We start from the raw sequence: 21,816 nt of genomic DNA on the forward strand, positions 1-21,816 counted from the left end.
TCAATTCACTTAATCATAATCTACATGGATTCACTTCAAATATTTGACAATGAAGGAAGTGAATACGTCAGTTTTTATTACATTTAATGATTTTAAATTACAAAACACATTTACCAGTTAGTTCTCTATGAACATGGCAGAACTTGTCACATATGTTTATTACTTATATTTTATTACATTTATGCCAATAAATGATAGTCTATAAAATGAAACTAAAGGGTGTCTTTATAGGCAAAAATGGATAGTGGTTAGCAGTGGAATCCAGGACTCATCTTTCGTCCTATTCGGAACTCGTCAGTTGGATATACCTGGATCTGAGTTGATAATCACTCCGAACCTCGAACTCACTACCGCTCGCTCTAAACACCATCTTGTCATCCACTTAGCTACTGAATACTGATAGTCAACTGCTTTTGCAATCGAGTGATGTTTAAATCCACTTCGTATTATTTGCTTGTACACTCCCATTGTTGTTAAGGTCTGCAATCGATCAGTATATTGTTGGTATATGTAAATTCTGTTTGGAGTGGTTCGATATTGTATTCATTAACAACAATGAGAAGATATAAACAAATTGTACCACAGGAATTTAAATGGTGCATTCCAAAAGTAGAAATGTTACTAGTTTTCAACTATTCTACACCCCTCCCTCCACCCGCACGTACATTAAAAAACGAAATGTATATTTTAAATAGTTTTAACTTCCCACCTGGCAACCTTTAGAAAGTTTCGTTTATGGATGCAATTATCTCTATATTGTGTTCACAATTTATATATAACTATTACCTCTAATAGTTTTAAATCTTTTCAAAGTTTTCTCTAAAGAAATTCTTTACATAATGAAATACCTATTGAATAATAAAGAAAGAGCTATACAATCCTATATGTGTATATACGATGATAGTGAACACTTTGCTGAATGATTGTGTTGTACAATGAAATACCATTGTTACTATGATTCATTGATCACTGGGTGGTGATCAATGTCATGTGTCTCAGGTCTTTCTTGATACAGATGAAATTCTATTGACCAATTTGTAATATGGCCATTAGTCTAGGTGAATCGACATTACGTGCACGATGTTGAGATAAGATGGTAGTTGAAGGTAGTCAACAGAAAACACTCCTCCATCTTACCATTGTTACTGTAATAAGATGAAAGAAACTTTGCAATCTACTTACATGTAACATTAAAAACTACTTTATAGAAATAATTCTATATTCAGTTCACTTGGTATTGTTTGTATGTTTCCAATGTTGTTTAGGAGTGCAATTGATCAATCTCTTATTGGCATATGTGCATACTGTTCGGAGAGCCTCGATATTGCCTTAAGTCATAAGCTTTATAAGCAAAGATGGGTGGTGGCTATGAATGGATTGAACATCAACTCTGTGATGCAGGTACATCCAGCAGTTCGGTCTCAAATAAAACGAAACACTTATCCTAGATTCCATTGCTCGCCACTAATGATCTTTGCTTATAATTCTATATTTATATGTTATACTTTAAAAAAAACCGGTAAACTTGATCATCTTCTTGTATCATTACTTTGAACTGATAACATTTAAAACTGATGGGCATTTATTAAAAAGAAGATTCTAAATGTTAAATGCTAAGCTCAATTGTTAATCATGGAATCAAGAATAAATCGGTTGTATTTTAATTTATTACTGACATATTACTATTATAATATTGAGGATATTTATTCAAAGTAAGCGGATAAATTATATCCAGCTGATGAACCCTAAATAGGACGAAACCCGTGTCCTGAATTCCACTATTAGCCACTATCTATCTATCTATCTATCGGTAAATACTAGTTCCATGAATAAATGTGAAGAAGGAATAATCAATAAATGTAGGTAATTAATTACGTTTAATTACCTATAATTATTGTAACAATAAAATTTTAATCATCGAATTACAATCACATTATAATTTGTTATTAACTTATTAGATCTTTTGTCATTATTCACAATACGCAACTAGTATTATAATCTTTTTATTCCATCATCTTGGTTACTCATTTTTCGCATCTTTCAAGAACGGGATCGTGTATGCGTACTACCACTGAGGAGTCATGTAGTGGGACGAAACGGTTGTCCAATGTTTCCAGGTTTTCTATGATGGTCTAGCTCTAATTGATCCATGAATTCAACTAAACGAATCACTCAACTGACTTAATACAATAATTTAATGTCTTTTCTTCTTTTACATCATTTATATCCATTGATGATAAGTCTATGGTAGTTCAAAAGACAAATCAATGCCATATATTATAATGATGTGACATGTCTACATGATTTCTGATCTTCATATATGGATTATCTAGGAAATAAGCTAGTCAGAGAGGGGTTTTATGGATATTATAGTAATTTAATAGTTAAATTCATGAGTCAATTGAAGCTAGACAACCATGAAAAACCTGAAAGTACTGGACTGTTGTTTTGTTCTATTATTGGACACCTTCGTAACAGTGTGCATCCACGATCCCGCTTCGCGAGATTCAAACTCAAAACATATAGATCTCACACGCGAACGCTTAACGTCTAGACCACTGTGCCGGTATCCGACGGTGTTAATATCTAACTTTAAATAATTCACTAAACTAAGTGACATATCCATTATTATCTTCGGTAGTTTATATATATATCTATCTATCATTATTGTTCTATAAATTAATATAAATTCAACTTACCAATTGACTAATTTGTATTAATGTAAATTGAAATCCAACTTGTACACTTTTAGATGCATTAAATATTGGTCTAGATGCTGTATCATAACCATTTAATATTTTTGATAATAATCTTTGTTCATCTGTCATAATAGGTAGAATTAATGTAGTTGATATATCTGTTTCATATAGATTACTTTCTATATTAGTATTATTCCTATAATTCTTGGCTTCTTCATATTCATTCCCATTGAATGATGTCATATCTACATTCATATTAATTCCTTCATCATATACTATAGTGTTAATAGGTATTAAATAATTGATAAGTATAATAAATAAGTAATATATCCATTTCATTATTTATGATTAAGTTGATCTTGATCTGGAAAAATTTTTTCTTCTTCTTTGTAACTGATCAGAATTTATAAAAAAAAATAGTTGCTATGGTTACATCTACATATATGTATACGTATGTATTAAAAGACCAGTTTAATGAAATATGGTAAAAGTCGAAAGTGATTTTATGAAAAGAGGAATTATCTGATTGGTTGATAGTATTTAACCAATAGGATTTCAGATATTATTATTATTATTATTATTATTATTATTATTATTATTATTGACTTTAACATAAACGTTTTAATGGTTCTGTCAATTTTGAAACGGAAAAGTTCACGAAGGAAACTATGATCAATGAATGTTTTTCTTCTCTGTTCATTGTAATCGTATAGTGTATTGTCATAATGGTACTTAGATTTGATTTTCAATATGGAAATGTATCGTTGATATTGACTGATTGTAGTTGAAAATTGAAATTTTCCTTTTTTTTATAGAACTGATTCATAAACAAAAATGTTAAGTTTTTATCACATTACCAGTCATATGTTGTGTTACAAGATTCAATAGACGCCCAATTTCGAGATCAACAAGTTGCATTCCGTAAGGCTTGGTTGTACACAAACCGAATCGCGACATTATAAATCATCGTTAAATAACCAATGGAATGGAACTCGTCAATATATTCATCAACTTGCTTGATTATGAGAAAATGTTTAATTGTGTGGATAAGAGAACATTATGGAGCCTTCATCGACACTATGATATACGTGAAAAGATAGTCAATATCATCCGACATTCATACGATGGACTAAAGTGCAAAGTAATGCAAGAAGGACAGATGACAGATACATTCCAAGTAAGGACCAGAGTCAAACAAGGTTGCTTACTTTATCCCTTTCTCCTTTCTCCTGGTGGTCTATTGAATTATGAAGACCTCTACATCTGAAACGAAACATAGAATGCAATAGACAGCTCGGAATGAATTAGAACAGTTGGGCTTCACAGATGACCTACCACATCTATCACATACACACAAACAAATGCAGGTAACAAAATAAGTGCAGCAACAGTCTCTTCACTAGTAGGCCTCAATATACACCAAGGAAAAACCAAGATCCTCAAATACAACCCGGAGAATACCAACACAATCACATTTGATGGAAAAACTCTGAAACAGGTATAAAGTTTCACTTATTTTGGGTAGCATCATCGATCTACAAGGATAGTCTGATTTAGATGTAAAGGTAACGATCGGCAAATTTAGAGCCGCTTTCCTACAAATGAAGAACATATGGAACTCAAAACAACTATCAATCAATAACAAAGTCAGAATCTTCTATACGAACGTCGAAACAGCCTTACTATATGGAGCTGAAACTTGGAGAACTATTACAATCATCACCAAAGAAGTACAAGAATTTATAAACAGTTGTCTATACAAAATCCTCAATTTCCGTTGACCGGATACCATCGGTAACAATCTACTATGGGAGAGAACAAACCAGCTTTCAAATGAAGAGGAAATTAGTAAAAGATGTTAGAATTCGATATGACATACACTGAGTAAATCATCAAACTGCATTACGAGGCAAGCACTAACTTGGAATCGCGAAAGGAAACGCAAAAGAAGAAGACTAAAAAACTGTGCCGAGAATCGGAGGCAGGTATGAAAATGATGAATAGCAACTGAAAAAAAAGAAATGATTGCCTAGTATAGAGTTTGATGGAGAATGCTGGTGAGTAGCCTATGATAATCTATTTAAATAACATTCACAGATTTACAGAAATCACAACTCAAATTGGTAGCCTTTTTGAATATCTAGGATACCTGATTCTACCATATTATAACTTGTACGCTGTATCCTATTAATGTATAACGTAATGATATCACCATTTGGAGAACAGTGATTTAGCAACTGAACCAATGACGCATAAAACCCATACGAACAATCTAAAAACTTTATCGATCCTATTAACTTCAGAACACCGATCTCAGCCTCTGCGATATGAATCATTTATTTCAAGCATAATGCGTTTATATACAAACCAAACAGATCACATCATATCATAAAATAGGAAAGAACATTTGCACAAGATCTAGCCAAATGAGTCTGTGAATGTGGGAGACTGTAATTAATAGACTGGTAAATCGTATAATAATGGTTCATAGGTCGAAAATAAACTCATAATAAGAGGAACACGAATACGAATAGTTTAGTTACTTAGCGATTATACAATAAAAATATATGTCAGTATAGAAGTTGTGGAGATTGTTAAGTTTTGATTGAGATCATGAACCGATTGATGTTAGACCACCATCGAAAACCTGGAAGCACTGGACGGCCGTTTCGTCCTATTGTGGGACTCCTCAGCAGTGCGCATCCACGATCCTGCTCGCGGGATTCGAACCCAGAGCCTTCAGTCTCGAGCGGCTCAGTGGTCGAGTAGGTTAAGCGTTCGCGCATCATTATGCCTATTAGTTGCATTATCTATTCAAGTGTGTTTTAATGAAACATTTACGACATTGCGCTGTACAAGTTACAAAAGAGCTCAACCAGAGACCTCGTAGTTTTTGGAACAGTATGCATCGAAAACAATATACATTAATCAAATGTTGATTCCTGAACTGCTCACATCTAACTGACGACCGCTCAATATTTTATCGTCAGGTTCAATCAATCAATAAGTAACGGAATCGTGTTGAGATACTTTAAGTGGAGAATTCTATATTGTACCAAAAGGATATAATATTGATTAAAGCTAGATCCCTGTACACATTATGTTATCATTATTCCCTTTCAACTAGTTGAATACCTTATCTATCATTGATAAATGATTTGTTACTATTATTATTATTAGATTAGAATTTGATTATTTATATTAGTAGTATGTGTTTTTAAAGTTTGTTTATGATTTGAATATATAGAACATTTAAACTGATTTGTTAACATATGTCACTGAAAACAGTTTGGATCTGGACCAGATGCTTCTTTATTTTTATTCAGTAATCAACTTTGTAATTTACTATGTCATTTATCATCTTCTTAAATAAATATCTAATTCAAGATGTGATTCTTGGAGTTCTAGTGAGTAGATGTGACCAGTAGAGTTCAACCTGGTTTGTTGTAATGGAATGATTTATTGAAGACAATGGTGGATAGTCGTATAATATCGTAGATTAGTTGAAGTTAGACATTAATATGATTGGATGGCAGTTCAGTGGTTTAGAGGTTAAGTTTTCATGCACGAGACCAAAGGTTCTGTGTTCAAATCTAATGTGCGAAATCGCGGATGCGCACTGTTTAGGAAATCCATACTAGAAAAAAAAACGACCATTCAGTGATTCTAGGTTTGTTAGGGTGATCTAGCTTTATTCAACTCATGAATTCAACCATTAAATTACTACAATTTCCACAAACCAACATTCTCACTGTATATGTTAAGTAGTATATACTTGTCAATGTAAAAATAGTTTATGAAGAAAGTATAACATTTGGTTAAAATTAGATGTTAATACAATTGGAAGCCGGCTCAGTGGTCTAGAGATTAAATGTTCATGCACAAGATCAAAAGTTTTAGGTTCGATCTCAGTGTATGGGATCGTGGATTTCCGATGCTGAGAAGTCCTATACTAGGACAAAACGGCCGTTCAATGTTTCCAGGTTTTCAATAGTGATCTAGGATAAATCGACTCATAATTTCAATTATTGAAATTTATATCTTAAAATAAAGTGAAACATAACTATAGAGACCAGGGTTGAATTTGACAGTTTCAAAGAAATTGAGTATTGTGTAGAAAATCAATAAAGAAAAATCTATATTTTGTTATATCCCAATGAGTAGAAAAGTTGTCTTACGGAAGTTTCGTCCCTTAATATAAGTTACTTCTTCAGGACAAATAAATAACAAAAAAATATATTTATTATCAATTGTAGAAATATTGTATTTGTTAAGGTAATGTATATTGTTGTACTGAGTGTTGTTTCATTAGGATACAGTAACTGAAGCAACAAAAATTTGATTTAGCAGATGAAAAACGAAATTTAACAAATAGAAGTTAGGAGAATTGTTCGATAGAATAAGATTGATGTACTCTTCTGTTGTATGCTACTGATGTCGATATATATAAGTAGTATGCATCATTAATAGAAAGTCAAATGTCTGGTGGTAGAAGGTTAGGAAGTTTGAAGAAAAGAGAACAAGAACAGAGAATGATTGGTAAGAAAATGAAGGAACAGTGAAGTCTGAGATGACTGATTGAGATTTTGCAAATGAAGTATTTACTATATGGTTGACAGGTTTTATTAAGATGTTCTGTAAGTTTGTATTCAAATACATTCGATTGTCCCCATTTGTGTTCTCCTTCACTAAACTTTGAATCTTATTTTGTGACTATAAATATAAGGGGCGTTAGAATGAACAGCGTTTTGTATGTAACTTGTCAGTAAAAATCAAAATACAGAAATGGCGTTTAAAATAAGCAATACTGAATTCGAGTCACAGAGTGAACATTAACTCTGAAATGTACGTACATACAGCTATAGAGTCACAAGTAGGACGAAACGCGCATCCTGGATTTCACTGCTAACCACTATCCATCTTTGCTTAGAATGGCTTTAGGTGATATCGTGGCAGACCGCACAGTATGCACATATGCCAATAAGAAACTTATCAATTGTAATCCTAATTGTCAATAGGAAGATTCAAGTTAAACAATCCTAAGTGAAATTAAACTTCACCCCACTGTACAAGCAAGTGGCTATCTAGACTCGATAGCCAAGTGGATAATGCGACTGTGTTTGAATCAAACGGTAATGAGTTCAAGTCAATAAATACTTAGTAGCTAAGTGGATAACGTGATAACTTTTGAAGCGAACGGTAGTGAATTCGAGTCCCGGGGTGAACATCAACTGTTGGCTCTAGGTACATTCATTTGACGAGTATCAAATAGAACGAAACACGTATCCTATCTTCCACTACTAACTACTATCTTCCTTTGCTTATCATGTATAGTTTATTTTGTATGTTATTTATATCTAATAATCTTTGAATAATTTACTAATAAATTATCCATATTCATAGCTATATCTAATTGTCGCATTTTATCTGTCAATCTGTCAATAATATAAATAATATGTCAATCTAAAATAATCAGACTGTTGATTCCCCTTGATAGTCGATTGTTTCTAATATATAAATAAGAAAGAACTGTTAAGGGTCACATCATCATTCTATGTTTCTTTTTGATGTTCTATTATCAATGGTAAACAGTTACGATAATCAACAAGATAATAAGGACACAACTGATGTATCAATTTCGGAGTTGTGGAGATTGTTAAGTTTTTGATTGAGATCATGAACCGATTGATGTTAGACCACCATTGAAAACCTGGAAGCACTGGACGGCTGTTTCGTCTTATTGTGAGATCCCACAACCCCTAAACTGATAACTACCATGTGCTCACTAGTGACTAGCTTCGTGAGAAATTTCTCGGAGTTCTGGTGAGAAGCCGTGACCAGTGGAGCTAAGCCATGTCGGGTAGAGACAGCTATCTACCTCAGTACAGTGGATGATGGTCGCGCAATTTCGTGGATTGGTTGAGGTTAGACATTAACACCATTGGATGCCGGCTCAGTGGTTCAGTAGGTTAAGCGTTCGGGAGCGAGACTGAAGGCCCAGGGTCCGAATCCCGCGAGAGGGGTAGTGGATGCACACTGCTGAGGAGTCCCACAATAGGACGAAACGGCCGTCCAGTGCTTCCAGGTTTTCGACGGTGGTCTAACATCAATCGGTTCATGATCTCAGTCAACAACTGATATAATTTAACCGACTAGATTGAAGCTGATGTAAAGATTATGACATATAAAACAACATTAGAAACAATGCCATACATCGTAGAGATAAAAGATTATATTGACATTTATCTCTATCAACTATTACATAACCAAATCTTCCATTAGAATATCAACGAATATGACTTTATTCTTGTGATGAACGAATGACATATCAGCTAACATTAGCAGTAATATAACAAGTCTGGATCTTGATTGGTCCTTCTTCACCTAAACTCTGTTCTCTGAATTTAGAATACATTGTTAGCCTACATAGTATAAAGAATAGAGTTCAGACACATGTCGTAGACGTACAAACAAATTAGATAGTATCATATTATAAAATAGAATATAACAGTTATACAAGATCAAGTTAAAAGGTGGCTGTGAGTATGAGATACCATAACTAACTTAAGATTAATGAATGGTATAACAGTAGCCATTAGGTTAAATGGGAGCTTATGATAAAAGCAATATGAATATAGATATAATATAATTACTGAATAGTTATCCATTAAAAAAATGTGTGCTCCTAAATGCCCTAGTACGGCCGATTGTGGGGAGAGTCAGCTATCCATCTCGAAATGCTCTCAAATGTCTACGTGCATACAATCACTGACAGAGAAGTCCTACTCACTGCCTTCTCGCACCACGGGTGTTTTTTACGAAATTGAGAGGACGGAAAGCAAATGTCAGGGGTTTTTGCCCGGTTGTTGGATACAGAGGGTCTGCCAGAGGGAGTTGGGAAACCCCGATTCAAAACCAATGGTGTACATGGCCCTCAAGACCCTGAGGAAAAAATGGCATATGAACCAATTGTTAGTCACCGGCTACCATGGGACTGTATCTCCTAACGTTGTTCCACTACCTTGTGAATTAGACCTTTACGTCAAAGGCTAGCAGTGTGCCTCACTTAAGAAAACCACCCACTAATAATAGATAAATAGTTCCTAACAGCCACTATTCATTTATTCTTTGTTCGGATGATAACAGATTATATAATTAAATGTAAATGACAAAAACTTTACTTAATGATTGAAAAATCAATAATCCGGCATAAAACTAGATTATGTAATCAGTAATTACTTACTTACTTACTTACGCCTGTTACTCCTCGTGAAGGAGCATGGACCGCTCATCAGCACACTCCATCCAACTCTGTCATGGGGAATCCTTTCCAGTTCTTTCCATTTTTTATTCATCCTTTTCATATCTGATTCTATTTCCCGAAATACTGTTCTTTGGCCTTCATCCTTTCCGCTTTCAATCAGGATTCCAGGTTACGGCTTGCCTCGTGATGCAGTTTGATGGTTTGTGTAATGCATATTTTATACATTTTCGTCATCTTTTCCTAATTTCCTCTGCAACTGGAAGCTGGTTTGTTCTTTCCCACAGAAGGCTGTTACTGACAGTATCGGGCCAACGGATGTTGAATATCGTGCGTAAACAACTGTTTATAAATACTTGTTTTCTCTTGATGACGGTTGTGGTAGTTCTCCAAGTTTCAGTTTCGTATATTAGAACTGTCTTGACGTTCGTATTGAAGATTGTGACTTTGATATTGGTCAACAAACAGTTGTTTTGAGTTCCATATGTTCTTCAATTGTAGGAATGGTATCCTTGCTTTGCCAATCCTCGCCTTTATGTCTTCATGAGATTCCCCTTGTTCATCGATGATGCTTCGCAGGTATGTAACGAGTGCCAAGTAGCACGAAACCTAGATTCAGGGTTTTCTTTTGACTAACTCCAACCACCATATAATTTTAACATAGTGCACCGAGATTGGTGGCCACATCGCAACTTAGTCGATAGAGTTCGATCTGCACTAAGAAGGACCTGATATACATGACATTGTTCACCCACCACCCAGTGATCAATCAACTGTAAGTTTAATATTCTCCTATGATCTATCAGTTGTTACATAGATCGAATAAATTAAGTTATATGGAATCTATTCATTCTATTGTAGATGATTACAAAACTATTAATACATTGAACTATTTTGTTTAACTGCATTACTTACTTAGTAATTTAAAGAATTTGAAATGTTAGAACAATGTAAAGTGAGATTATTACCAAGCAAGAATAAAAATGAACTTCCTTTAACACATATGATGCATAGAAACACATATTTTTTTCCTTCGATTTCATATGAACACTGTTTGTTTGTTTCTAAGTCTAGTAAATGTTTGTTGTCATGCCTAAAAAACTTGATTATTTTTTTAACTTAATCTCTATATATTCACCTCCCCTACCCTCTTTTTTCAATTTAACCGCTTCCAAATCATTCTTTATTTTATTTATTTATTACCTTACTTTTACAACCCCCCCCCTCTCCAACTTATGATTATTTATTTCTCAATATAAAGGTCAATGAAACAATTGTCTTCGATTACTTCAGGCGAAACTCTTTGATTAGATTCTTCTTCTTTTTTCTTCATTTAGAAGAGAAATAAATCTTTCTATTCATTATTAGTAAGTGATCTATACTCCTCCATAAGGGGTGATCGACGTAACTCAACAGATAAGCAAGTAAGGAAGTAATTCAACACTAAATTTATGAATGTTTCTAACTAGTTCAGTTTTAGTTCTTCTAAAATCAATGTTATTTATGATAAGTAGTAGATATTTAGTTTTATTGTTGATGTTCCCATGAATGAATGAATGAGGTAAGAATACAAGTGTAAATGAAAATGATAAATGAATGTAGAAATATGTGGTAAAGTTGTTTATTATTATTATTATTATTATTATTATTATTATGATGATGATGATGATGATGATGATGATGATGATGATGATGATTATAATCACCATTGAATGGTTGTTTGTTTGTGTGGTGCAACAGATTCATGTACACATAGATTATGTAATATTATTGATTGATATTACAGAACTGATAGAATCAACCATAATATTTTCAGATTGTTTCTTCATTATTGGAATATCGATTAGTCAATTGTGATATTGTTATGTCCCAACAAGATTAATGAATGGTAATTTTTGGGATCTATTGATGGACCAATACTGAACGTATATTTCTATTGTATAATTATTAAGTAACTAAACTATGCATATTCATGTCCCTCTTTTTATGAGCTTTATTTTGACCTATGAATTATTACCATTCATGAACTATTCCCTGTCTGTTAATCACTATCTCCCTCATTCACAGCCATATCTGGCTAATTCTTGTACAAATGTTGTTTCCTATTTTATTGGTACTTTGTGGTCTGTTTGATCGGTATATAAACTCAGTATGTTTGAAATATAATGATTCATATCGCAAAGGTTCGGATTGGTGTTCTGGACTTAACTGACTGGGCTAGGCGGAAAGCATGACCAATCAAGACTCTAGGCTGCTCGCACGTGTCTTACGCGTCCTTAGTCCGATCGATAATTCACTGCCCTCTAATCGGCAGTCACAAGTTATAACAGATATAAGTGTAATAAGCATGTTGATCAAGTGATAAATTCATTGAAGGATATAATGCAAAGATGTTTTCGTTTATTGTAGAAAGCTATTGAAACTACATTTTGCATTGTTTGTTTAAATGTTCACATTGATGGTTAGGACTGCATCGTGTATGGATTTTCTCGATATTGTCTTAAGTCACAAACTTTATAAGGAAAGATGAATAGTGGCTGGGAATGGAATCCAGGATACGCCTTTCGTCCTATTCGGGACTTGTCAGCTGAATATTTATGCATCTCAGACTTGATGTTCACTCTTGGACTCGAATCTAGTACCATTCGATTCAAACACCATCACGTCATCCCTCTGGCTACGGAGTCCCGTTGGGCACCTGCTTGTACAATGGGATAAAGTTTAAGTTCCGGAATTGACATCAACTCTGTGATGTGGCACATCTAGCTGACGAGTCCTAAATAGAACGAAATATGTGTCCTGGATTCCACTTCTAGCCATCATCCATCTTTTCCATTGTAAATAGTTCAGTTTACCATATAGTCTTATGATTTTTAACTTTAGACCATTTGAATAATCATTATTCTATATGCCACACTTTCAATTTGATTAAAATACAAATGAAGATCATTAATATTTGGCTAAAAATAAAAACGGAGAGACTATAATTTATGGACAAACCAATCAGATTTACGACAATAGGTCTTGAATATTGGAGCGAAATTGATATAGCTAGTCAGTGTTTGATTAAAAACCCTAATATCCAGTTCCTAACCCTTACTATCGTCTGTGTATATTAATCCTGATTCCTTAAACAGGTTTGTAACTTTCATTTAACCGTAGTATGTAGGTGGACATTCTCAAGGTCACCTTAGCGTCGCTCGAAAGTCGTCTCACCAAAAAGTCTGTATCCACCGCGAATACTACAAGATTTAAAGGCTTTAGATTAGGTTATGCCTGATAATGATCAGTTCGTGATGAAAACTACAAACTGGATAATCAATAACCTAAACAAATATCTATTTTGTAACATGATGAGGATGAGAAATTCTTTAATCAATCAGTCTATTAAGTAACTAAATAATTTTAAACCACAGAAAATGGTATATTAAAATCATTATCTTCGTTCTATTCACAATATTTCAAACATATACCTTTTTGAATCTTGGTAGCTTCAGTCAATAACATAATGTTCAACTATGCTCAGAAGCTTACATAAACTATTTAACACTTTAATTACACCTTTTTGATTATAATCCCATAGATTCCACAACAAATTTTAAAATAGAGTACCTTTTTCTATTCAGCGCTTCTCATAAACAATTTTGGCCAACTACTTGTTGTGAGAACACTGAAAATGTGAATGAAACTTTATTGGTCAAATCCAGATAAGAAACATTGGTACACTCAATGATATATATATCTATACATAGATATATTTATAAGCAAAGATGGATAGTGGCTAGCAGTGGAATCCAGGACGCGCGTTTCGTCCTGTTTGGGACTCGTCAGCTGGATGGACCTTCATCTCAGAGTTGATGTTCACTTCGTCACTCGAACTCAGTACCGTTCGCTTCAAACGCCATCGCGTTATCCACTTAGCTACTGAGTCCTGATAGCCACTTGCTTGTGCAATGAGATGAAGTTTAATTCATTTGGTATTGTTTTACTTGAATCTTTCCATTGATGTTTTAGGACTGAGATTGATCAGTCTCTTATTGGCATATGTGCATACTGTGACGAGTCCCAAACAGGACGAAACGCGCGTCCTGGATTCCACTGCTAGCCACTATCCATCTTTGCTTATAATGCTTGTAAATTAAGGCAATATCGAGGCATACGCACAGTATGCACATATGCCAATAAGAGACTGATCAATTTCAGTCCTAAAACATCAATGGGAAGATTCAAGTAAAACAATACCAAGTGAATAGATATATTTGTTCTATTGGAGATTTGAGCCATGTGTTCAACCAATAGCGTTCATCGTATCCCTTAGAGAATGAGGTCAAATTTAAGACAACAGTGTGAGTACATCATTTAGCCGTGATCTGCTTGGTTGATTGTATTACAAAGATGAAAGTATATCAGGAAAAATGAATCACAAATCACTTTTTCTAATTCATGAAGAACACTTCATTCAAAATCAAAATAATAAACAGTTTACATTATTCTATTACTTTATTCAATCATCAAAATACTCATTAGTCGTCTTGTTTGATTGTTTATTTTTATTCATTTACATAAAAGCACAATTGGTTAGCAATGAATTACTCATCTGTTCAATTAAAGCTAAACCGTCATGGAAAACCTGGAAGCACTGGACGGCTGTTTCGTCCTATTGTGAGACTCCTCAGTAGCGCTCATCCACGTTCTCACCTCGCACGATTCGAACCCAGGACGTTAGGGTCTCGCGCGCGAGCGCTTAACCACTAGACCACTGCTCTGGCTGGCATCCAACAGTGTTAATGTCCAACTTCTAACCTCACTAGGCGAGGTCATGGATGCGCACTGACACAGACGAGACCTGAATTAGGACGAAACGGCCGTCCAGTACTTCCAGGATTTTCATGGTGGTCTAGATTTCATTAACTTATGATCTCAATTAATAAAATTGCTATAATATCCACAAAAACCCCTTCTGACAAAATTATTTGTATCGAACAAAACAGTTTTTTTACTAAGAAGGTAGACAATGTGAAAGTAAAACCCTCGTCGTTCTTGACGCTTTATCAATGATATATTGATTACATAATAGGTAAAAGTGACTTCTTCATTAGATCCATAACTCTAAATAGTACTTCGATGCCAGCAGCAAATCATTCAGCATTTTCATAAAGGTATGTAAACAAAATAATAACTCCTACCTGTCACCATATTGTTCGTAAATATGAGGACTGTCAACCGACTACATCATTGAAGATAGGCATAGATAAGTGGAAATTTATTTCAGTATAACAGTGGACGATTCTCTGGTGAAATCGTAAGTATTTAGTGAAGGAGAACACAAGTGGGGACAATCAAATGTACTTGAGCACAGAAAATAACAGAATAACTTGGTAGAATCTGTGAACCATATATTAAATACTTCATTAGCAAAAATGTCAATCAACTGTCTCAAATTTGACTGTCCCTTCTGCAGATATCAGTCAATCGTCTCAGATTTCATTGTTCATGCATATCCATACCAATCGCTTTCTGTTTCCATTCTTTCCTCTTCGATCTTCTTGAGATTCTACTTCCAGATATTGTATTCTTGACTAGCGTTATATACTACTTATATCGATATAAGTAGCAGACACACAACAAGTATACATTCATCGATTGTCCTATCTGTCTAGTGTTTCTCTCTAATTCTCAATGCATATCTAATTAAGATCCGTCTGTGATTAGAAGAAAAAGCAACCAAGAATTTAATCATCTATGTGTTATTCTTACTCTAATGAGAGAATTTAATTAAGAGGATGCATAACACGCAATAGAAGTTTTTACATTTGAATAAGATGATTTGTAATCTCATCAAGAAATCGATACATGGTGAATTTATTTATTCATTACTGATATCAGAAAGGTTCTTGTGGATATTATAGTGATTTCAATGGTTGCATCATGAATCAATTGAGTTCGAATCTCGTAAGGCGGAATCGCCATGCCATGCAGGAGTCCTCCCACAATAAGGCAAAACGGCCGTCCAGTGTTTCCAAGTTTTCCATGATGGTCTAGATTCAAATGACTCATGATCTCAACCATTGACATTACCAATATAATAGAATCGTCTTGAACTATCTTACAATGAAACAGTTCATTTGCAATCCTAGGTTTTAAACAAGCTAATTTATGGAAATAACTCATCCACGAAGCGCATTTCATCCTATCTCAGCCTCGTCAGATGGATGTACTTGTATCTCAAAGTTCATGTTCACCCAATGACTCGAACTTATTACTGTCCGCTTCAAATACCATCGCGTTATTCACTGAGCCTACTGAGTCCTGATAGCCACTTTCTTGTAAAATGGGGTGAAGTTTAAATTCACTTGATATTGTTTACTTGAATCTTTTGATTGATGTTTAGGACTACGATTGATCAGTCTCTTTTTGGCATATTTGCATCCTGTGCTTACTGCCTCGGTATTGTCTTAATTCACAAGCAGTATAAGCGAATATAGAAAGGGGCTAGCATTGGAATCCAGGAAGTGCAATTCATCTTATTTGTGACTCGTCATTTAGATATATCGTCATCTCAGAGTTGATAACCACTAAGTTCGAATCCCCAAGTAGACGTCAACACTGTGCCACTGGTACATTCAGCTGACGAGTCTCGAAATGAGACGAAACACTCATATTAGATTCCACTTCCAGCCACTATTCATCTTTTCTTCTATCATTTAATTTTATATCTATTTAATCTAATCTTTTCTATACTTAATCATAATTTATTTTCAATACTTATTGAATCTTATTCTTTTGATCAGTTATAGTCTGAATAGGCAGATCATAATTCATTAGATTGATCATTCAATGTTCAATAATAAATCAAATGAACAAAGTTCCTCGTTGAAATTCTCTCTTCATTTAACATAATCTAATCGAATGATCTAGATGAGTATAGATCAATTTAGATTTATAAAAGGCAAACTATAACTAGAATGACTATGATTAGAGTTATTTATGTTTTATTGAGTTGATTTTAGAAAAAAAACGAACTAAAAATGATAAAAACCAGACAACTCGGAGACTAATCAGACAGTTTCTATGTTTAGATTCTGTCTTTACTTCGATAATTACTTGCGTCAGTTACTCCCAGTGGAGCATAGGCCGCCGTCCAACATTCTCCAAATCACTCTGTCCTGAACCTTCTTTTCTAGTTCTATTAAACTGTTGTTCATTCACCTCATATTTAACTCCGTTTCTCGGCGTAATGTGTTCTTTAGTCGTCCTCTTATACTCCTTCGGCCTTGAAAACTCCATGTGATCAGGGAATGACCTGTAACGCAGTTGGTCAATTTCCGCAATTTCTGTGTTTTCCACTTCCAGAGCTTATTCCCAATTTCTTCCTCCATTGGAATCTGGTTTGTTCTCTCTCACAGTAGGTTGTTGTTGATAGTGTCTGACCAACTGGTGGGAAATACTTTGCAAAAGACTACTCTTAATAAACACTTGTGTCTTCTGGATCATCGTTTTAGTGGTTCTCCAAGTTTCCACTCCATATAGTAGAACTGTCTTGACAGTTGTATTGAAAATTGTGAATTGTTTGTTGGTTAGCAGACAGTTGTTTTGAGTTGTGGATGTTCTTCAATTGTAAATATGCTGCACTTTATTTACCGATCCTCGCCTTCACATCTGCATCAGATCCATTGTGTTCATCAATGATGCTTCGCAAGTATGTAAACGTTTTTTCCATCCTGAAATGTTTTTCCGTCAATTGTGATTTAATTTGTGCATGCTGTGTTGTATCGGAGAATCGCTCTTCTCTCATAATCCAATCATAGAAAAGATTTTCAAGAAAACGGTTTCTTCTCAATGACTAGATATATCAGCCAGGAGGTGTGAATTCAGTTGTAAGTGAACAATCATGAGAAGTTCTAAAGTAGAATGAAACAATGGTCCAATGCTATTTGATATTTTGTTTTCCTCAGCCAATTTCAGTTAACGGGTAGAACCACCGACGAGACTATAATTTATGGACGGACCAATCAAATTTAGGATAACACATCTTGGATTTTGACGCGAAATTCATTCCTTCATTTGATCAAATGACGTTTTAGCATTCTAGCTGATGTCAGTTTGTAATGAAAACCTTAAATCTAATTCTTAACCTTAACCATCAACTGTAAATGATAATTCTAATTCCTCACACCGGTGTATAACCTTCATTTAGTACTAGTTATTAGGTGGATACTCAGAAGGTCATCTTTGTGTTACTCAATGGTCGTCCATAAATTATAGTTTCACCTGTATTGCTTGTACACTAATATATTGAATGATGTGTTCACTCAGAGAAATTATACGTTTTGTTTCACACTCTATATCTTAACTCATTGAAAATAAACTAAAACAAGCATCACTCAAATTGAGTATCTTTCAACTAATCACTCATGTCGAAATGAGGGTTTATCGAGATTTTAGTAATTAAACAGTTAAGTTCATGAGTTGATTAAAGCTAGACTACTATGAAAAACCTGGAATCACTAGAAGCCGTTCCATTCTAGTATGGAACTCCTCAGTATTACGCATCCACGATTCCGCATACTGGACTCGAACCCATAACCTTCAGTCACACGTGTGAACACTGAACCACTAGATCAGTGAGCCGACATTCAATAGTTTTAATGTCTAACTTCAATCAATCCATGATATTGCGTCACTGTTCACAATTGTCTTCAAAACAGACCTGGTTGAACTCTACTGGTCATTATTTCTCACTAGAGCTTCAGGGAATCCATCTTGAAGCTAACATCGACTTATGAATTCAACTATTTATATTACTTATGTGATTATTAGATAAATGTCACATTCCATTAAAACAGATTAGCTGACTCATGATCTTAACCATTGAAATCACTACAATCTCCACAAAACCCATCTGATATTAATCAACATATGCTCACTAGTGACTGGCTTCACGAAGTATATCCTGGAGTTCTAGTGAGAAGTAGTGACCAGTAGAGTTCAACCAGGTCTGTTGTGAGATAGTAACTCACTGAAGACAATGGTGAATGTGTCGCTCAATTTAGTGGATTAGTTGAAGTTAGACATTAACATCGTTGGATGCCGGCCCAGTGGTCTAGTGGTTAATTGCTCGAGCGCGAAACCAGTAGGTCTTGGGTTCGAATCTCGCCGGGGGCGAGGTTGTGGGTGCGCACTGATGAGGAGTCCCACAATAGGACGAAATGGCTGTCCACTGCTTCCAGGTTTTCCATGGTGGTCTAGCTTCAACTGACTCATGATCTTAACCATTGAAATTACTACAATCTCCACAAAAGCCCATCTGAGATTAGCTTTAAAATGATCGAATATGAACCTATCTGATCAATGTGATACCAAAAAAATGAGAGCATTCATTGTGTTCAATAACAGTAATAATAGGAGACATTTGGGTCAAACCATAATATATAACCTTTTTGAAACAATATGTATTTGTTATAACTGTGAAAATGCTGCTGATTAAGGGGTAGCGAATTATTGATCGGACCAAAGACGCGCAAACACGTAGAACGACCTAGGGTTCTGATTGGTCCCACTTCCCTGTCTAGCCCAGCCAGTTAAGTCCAGAACGCAAGTCTCAGCCTCGGATATATGAATCATTATATTTCAAACACACTCTGTTTATATACTAATCAAGCAGACCACATCGTACCATAAAATAGAAAATAACAATGTACAATATTGACCAGTAGGAAAATGACACGTGAAATAAGCACTGACCAATAAGAGAATAATACCATCTCCAAGTCCAAGAATAGCATTAGACTTAATAGAATAATTTTTGGGATATTTTCCTGAATATCCCAACAGTATTATAAAATTGAAACTATTGATATGATTTGTCAGAATTATGATCTCCTACCTTTACCAGCCCCAGAATTCAAAAAACTACTATTAATGTGCACAACAGACGTCCAATTCCAGTTTATTAACACCATATATCGTCGAATCGACGGTGTAGCAATGGGAAGCCCACTAGGTCCAATTCCGGCAGATATTTTTATGGGGTATCTTAAAAACATGGTGCTTAATCAGGCGATTAGCTAAACGACGGAATATTCCAGATATGTTGATGACACGTTCATTGTCTGCAACAATAAACAGCATGCAATCCACCTGCTAGAACTCTTCAATATTACACATCCTAACATACAATTTACTATGGAACACGAACAGAATGACATTTTCCACTTTCTTGATGTTGCTATAAAACGTAGGAGAGACAGGACAGTCTAACGTTCGGTTTATCGAAAAAGTACTTGGAATGGCCATTACCTGAATTTCGATAGTTTTTGTCCACTCAGTTACAATAAGACACTAGTTAAAACACTATTTTATAGGGCAGAAAAGATATATACCACTGATAAGCTGGAAGAAGAATTGATGAACGTGCAAAAATGCCTACGAGACAACTATTACCCACAAAAGTTTATTGACAAATATAAAAAGCGTAAAGAAAATAATACTGAAGTAATTACTGTCAATAAAAAACCCATAACTATAAGTCTTAACTTCAAAGGTGATGACGTTGCTAACACAATCAACAGGAGACTTAATACTGCGCAAGCCAGAACCTATCAGGCGGCCAAACTTCGAATTCTGTATAAAGCAACCTGTTCAATAACTCAATTAAAGGTTGATAAGCATCCTTTTCGTGTTACCGCCAATTGTATTTATAAATTTACTTGTACCTGCCAAAGCAGCTACATCGGCCGAACTGAAAGGAGAGCATATCTCTGATTTTTTGAACATGTTCCAAAAAGCTTCAGAACAAGAGGAAGAAAGACTCTAAGTAGTGCAATCACTAAACACCTCCTTGACACAGGACATCAGGTTGACACCCTAAAATCATTCAAGGTGATTAGTAAGCAGCCAAACTTCTGTCTTCTGAAGTTTGTTGAAGCAGTTGCTATCAGGCGCCAAAAACCTGATTTATGTGTTTAAAAGGAGATGATTGTTAATCTTTCTCTGCCCTGGTGACAAATATTCCTTCACTGTACCTTAAATTTTTTTCTTTTTTCTTTTGTATTTATTACGTCATTGATTCTAATTTATTTTTTCAACTATCTTTCAAATTAATAATCTCTCAACTGAACTCTAATCACTGTATTCCTATCAATGTCTATTCATTATGTAATGAATTGTTTCTAACCCACTTTTGAACTGCTGTTACGATGAATGCTCTAGAATATTCTTTCACATTAAGTATATATTTACAATATTCAGCCTATTAATTTCATTTACATCCATGACATACTTCACGAATATTTCTTCAATATAAACCCTCTCATGTAAGCAATTTAAATCCATTATGTAATTATTATCTTTTTAAATATCACAGGTTGTAAGAAGCTGACGAGAACCTACGAAATAGAAATGAATTCATGTTATTCTGCTAGAATCTTTGTTCTTGCTCTTTTCAAAATGATAAAGGGAACTATGTGTATGAAATAAAATTGATAATCAATATGTTTTGATCCTACTACATCACTTATAGTTCTGTTGTGAGATAGTCCCACATTGAAGAAAAATAGTGAACTTTGGCTCAATATCGTGGATTGGTTGAAGTTAGACATGAACACCGTTGAATGTCGACTTACTGGTTTAGAGGTTGAGAGTTCGCATATGAGACTGATAGATCCTGGGTTCGAGTATGACGTGAAAAGTCCCACAATAAGACGCAAAGGCTCTCTTTTGCTTCCAGGTTTCCCATGATGGTCTAGTTTCAATCCAACTATTCAAATTTTAGAAATACTCTATATAGATGTAAAATTGACTTTAGCTAACAACAGTGTGTATATTATGCCCGAAAAATATAAAAACTTATGGAAT

At 34.5% G+C, this 21,816-nt stretch overlaps 1 protein-coding gene across 1 annotated transcript in view; it reads right to left on the bottom strand.

Annotated features, from left to right (window-relative positions):
- Window positions 1-3,063, bottom strand: part of CHRNA7 (Neuronal acetylcholine receptor subunit alpha-7) — a 43,688-nt gene extending 40,625 nt beyond the window's left edge. Inside the window, exon 1 of the mRNA XM_051217753.1 lies at window positions 2,700-3,063. Coding sequence (XP_051064177.1) covers window positions 2,700-3,038 — 339 coding nt within the window. The 5' untranslated portion in view covers window positions 3,039-3,063. The remainder of the gene's footprint in view (window positions 1-2,699) is intronic.
- Window positions 3,064-21,816: the final 18,753 nt, after the last annotated feature.

The sequence above is a fragment of the Schistosoma haematobium genome, chromosome 7 (genome assembly GCF_000699445.3).
Source record: "Schistosoma haematobium chromosome 7, whole genome shotgun sequence".
In the NCBI taxonomy this organism is placed as follows: Eukaryota; Metazoa; Platyhelminthes; class Trematoda; order Strigeidida; family Schistosomatidae; genus Schistosoma; species Schistosoma haematobium.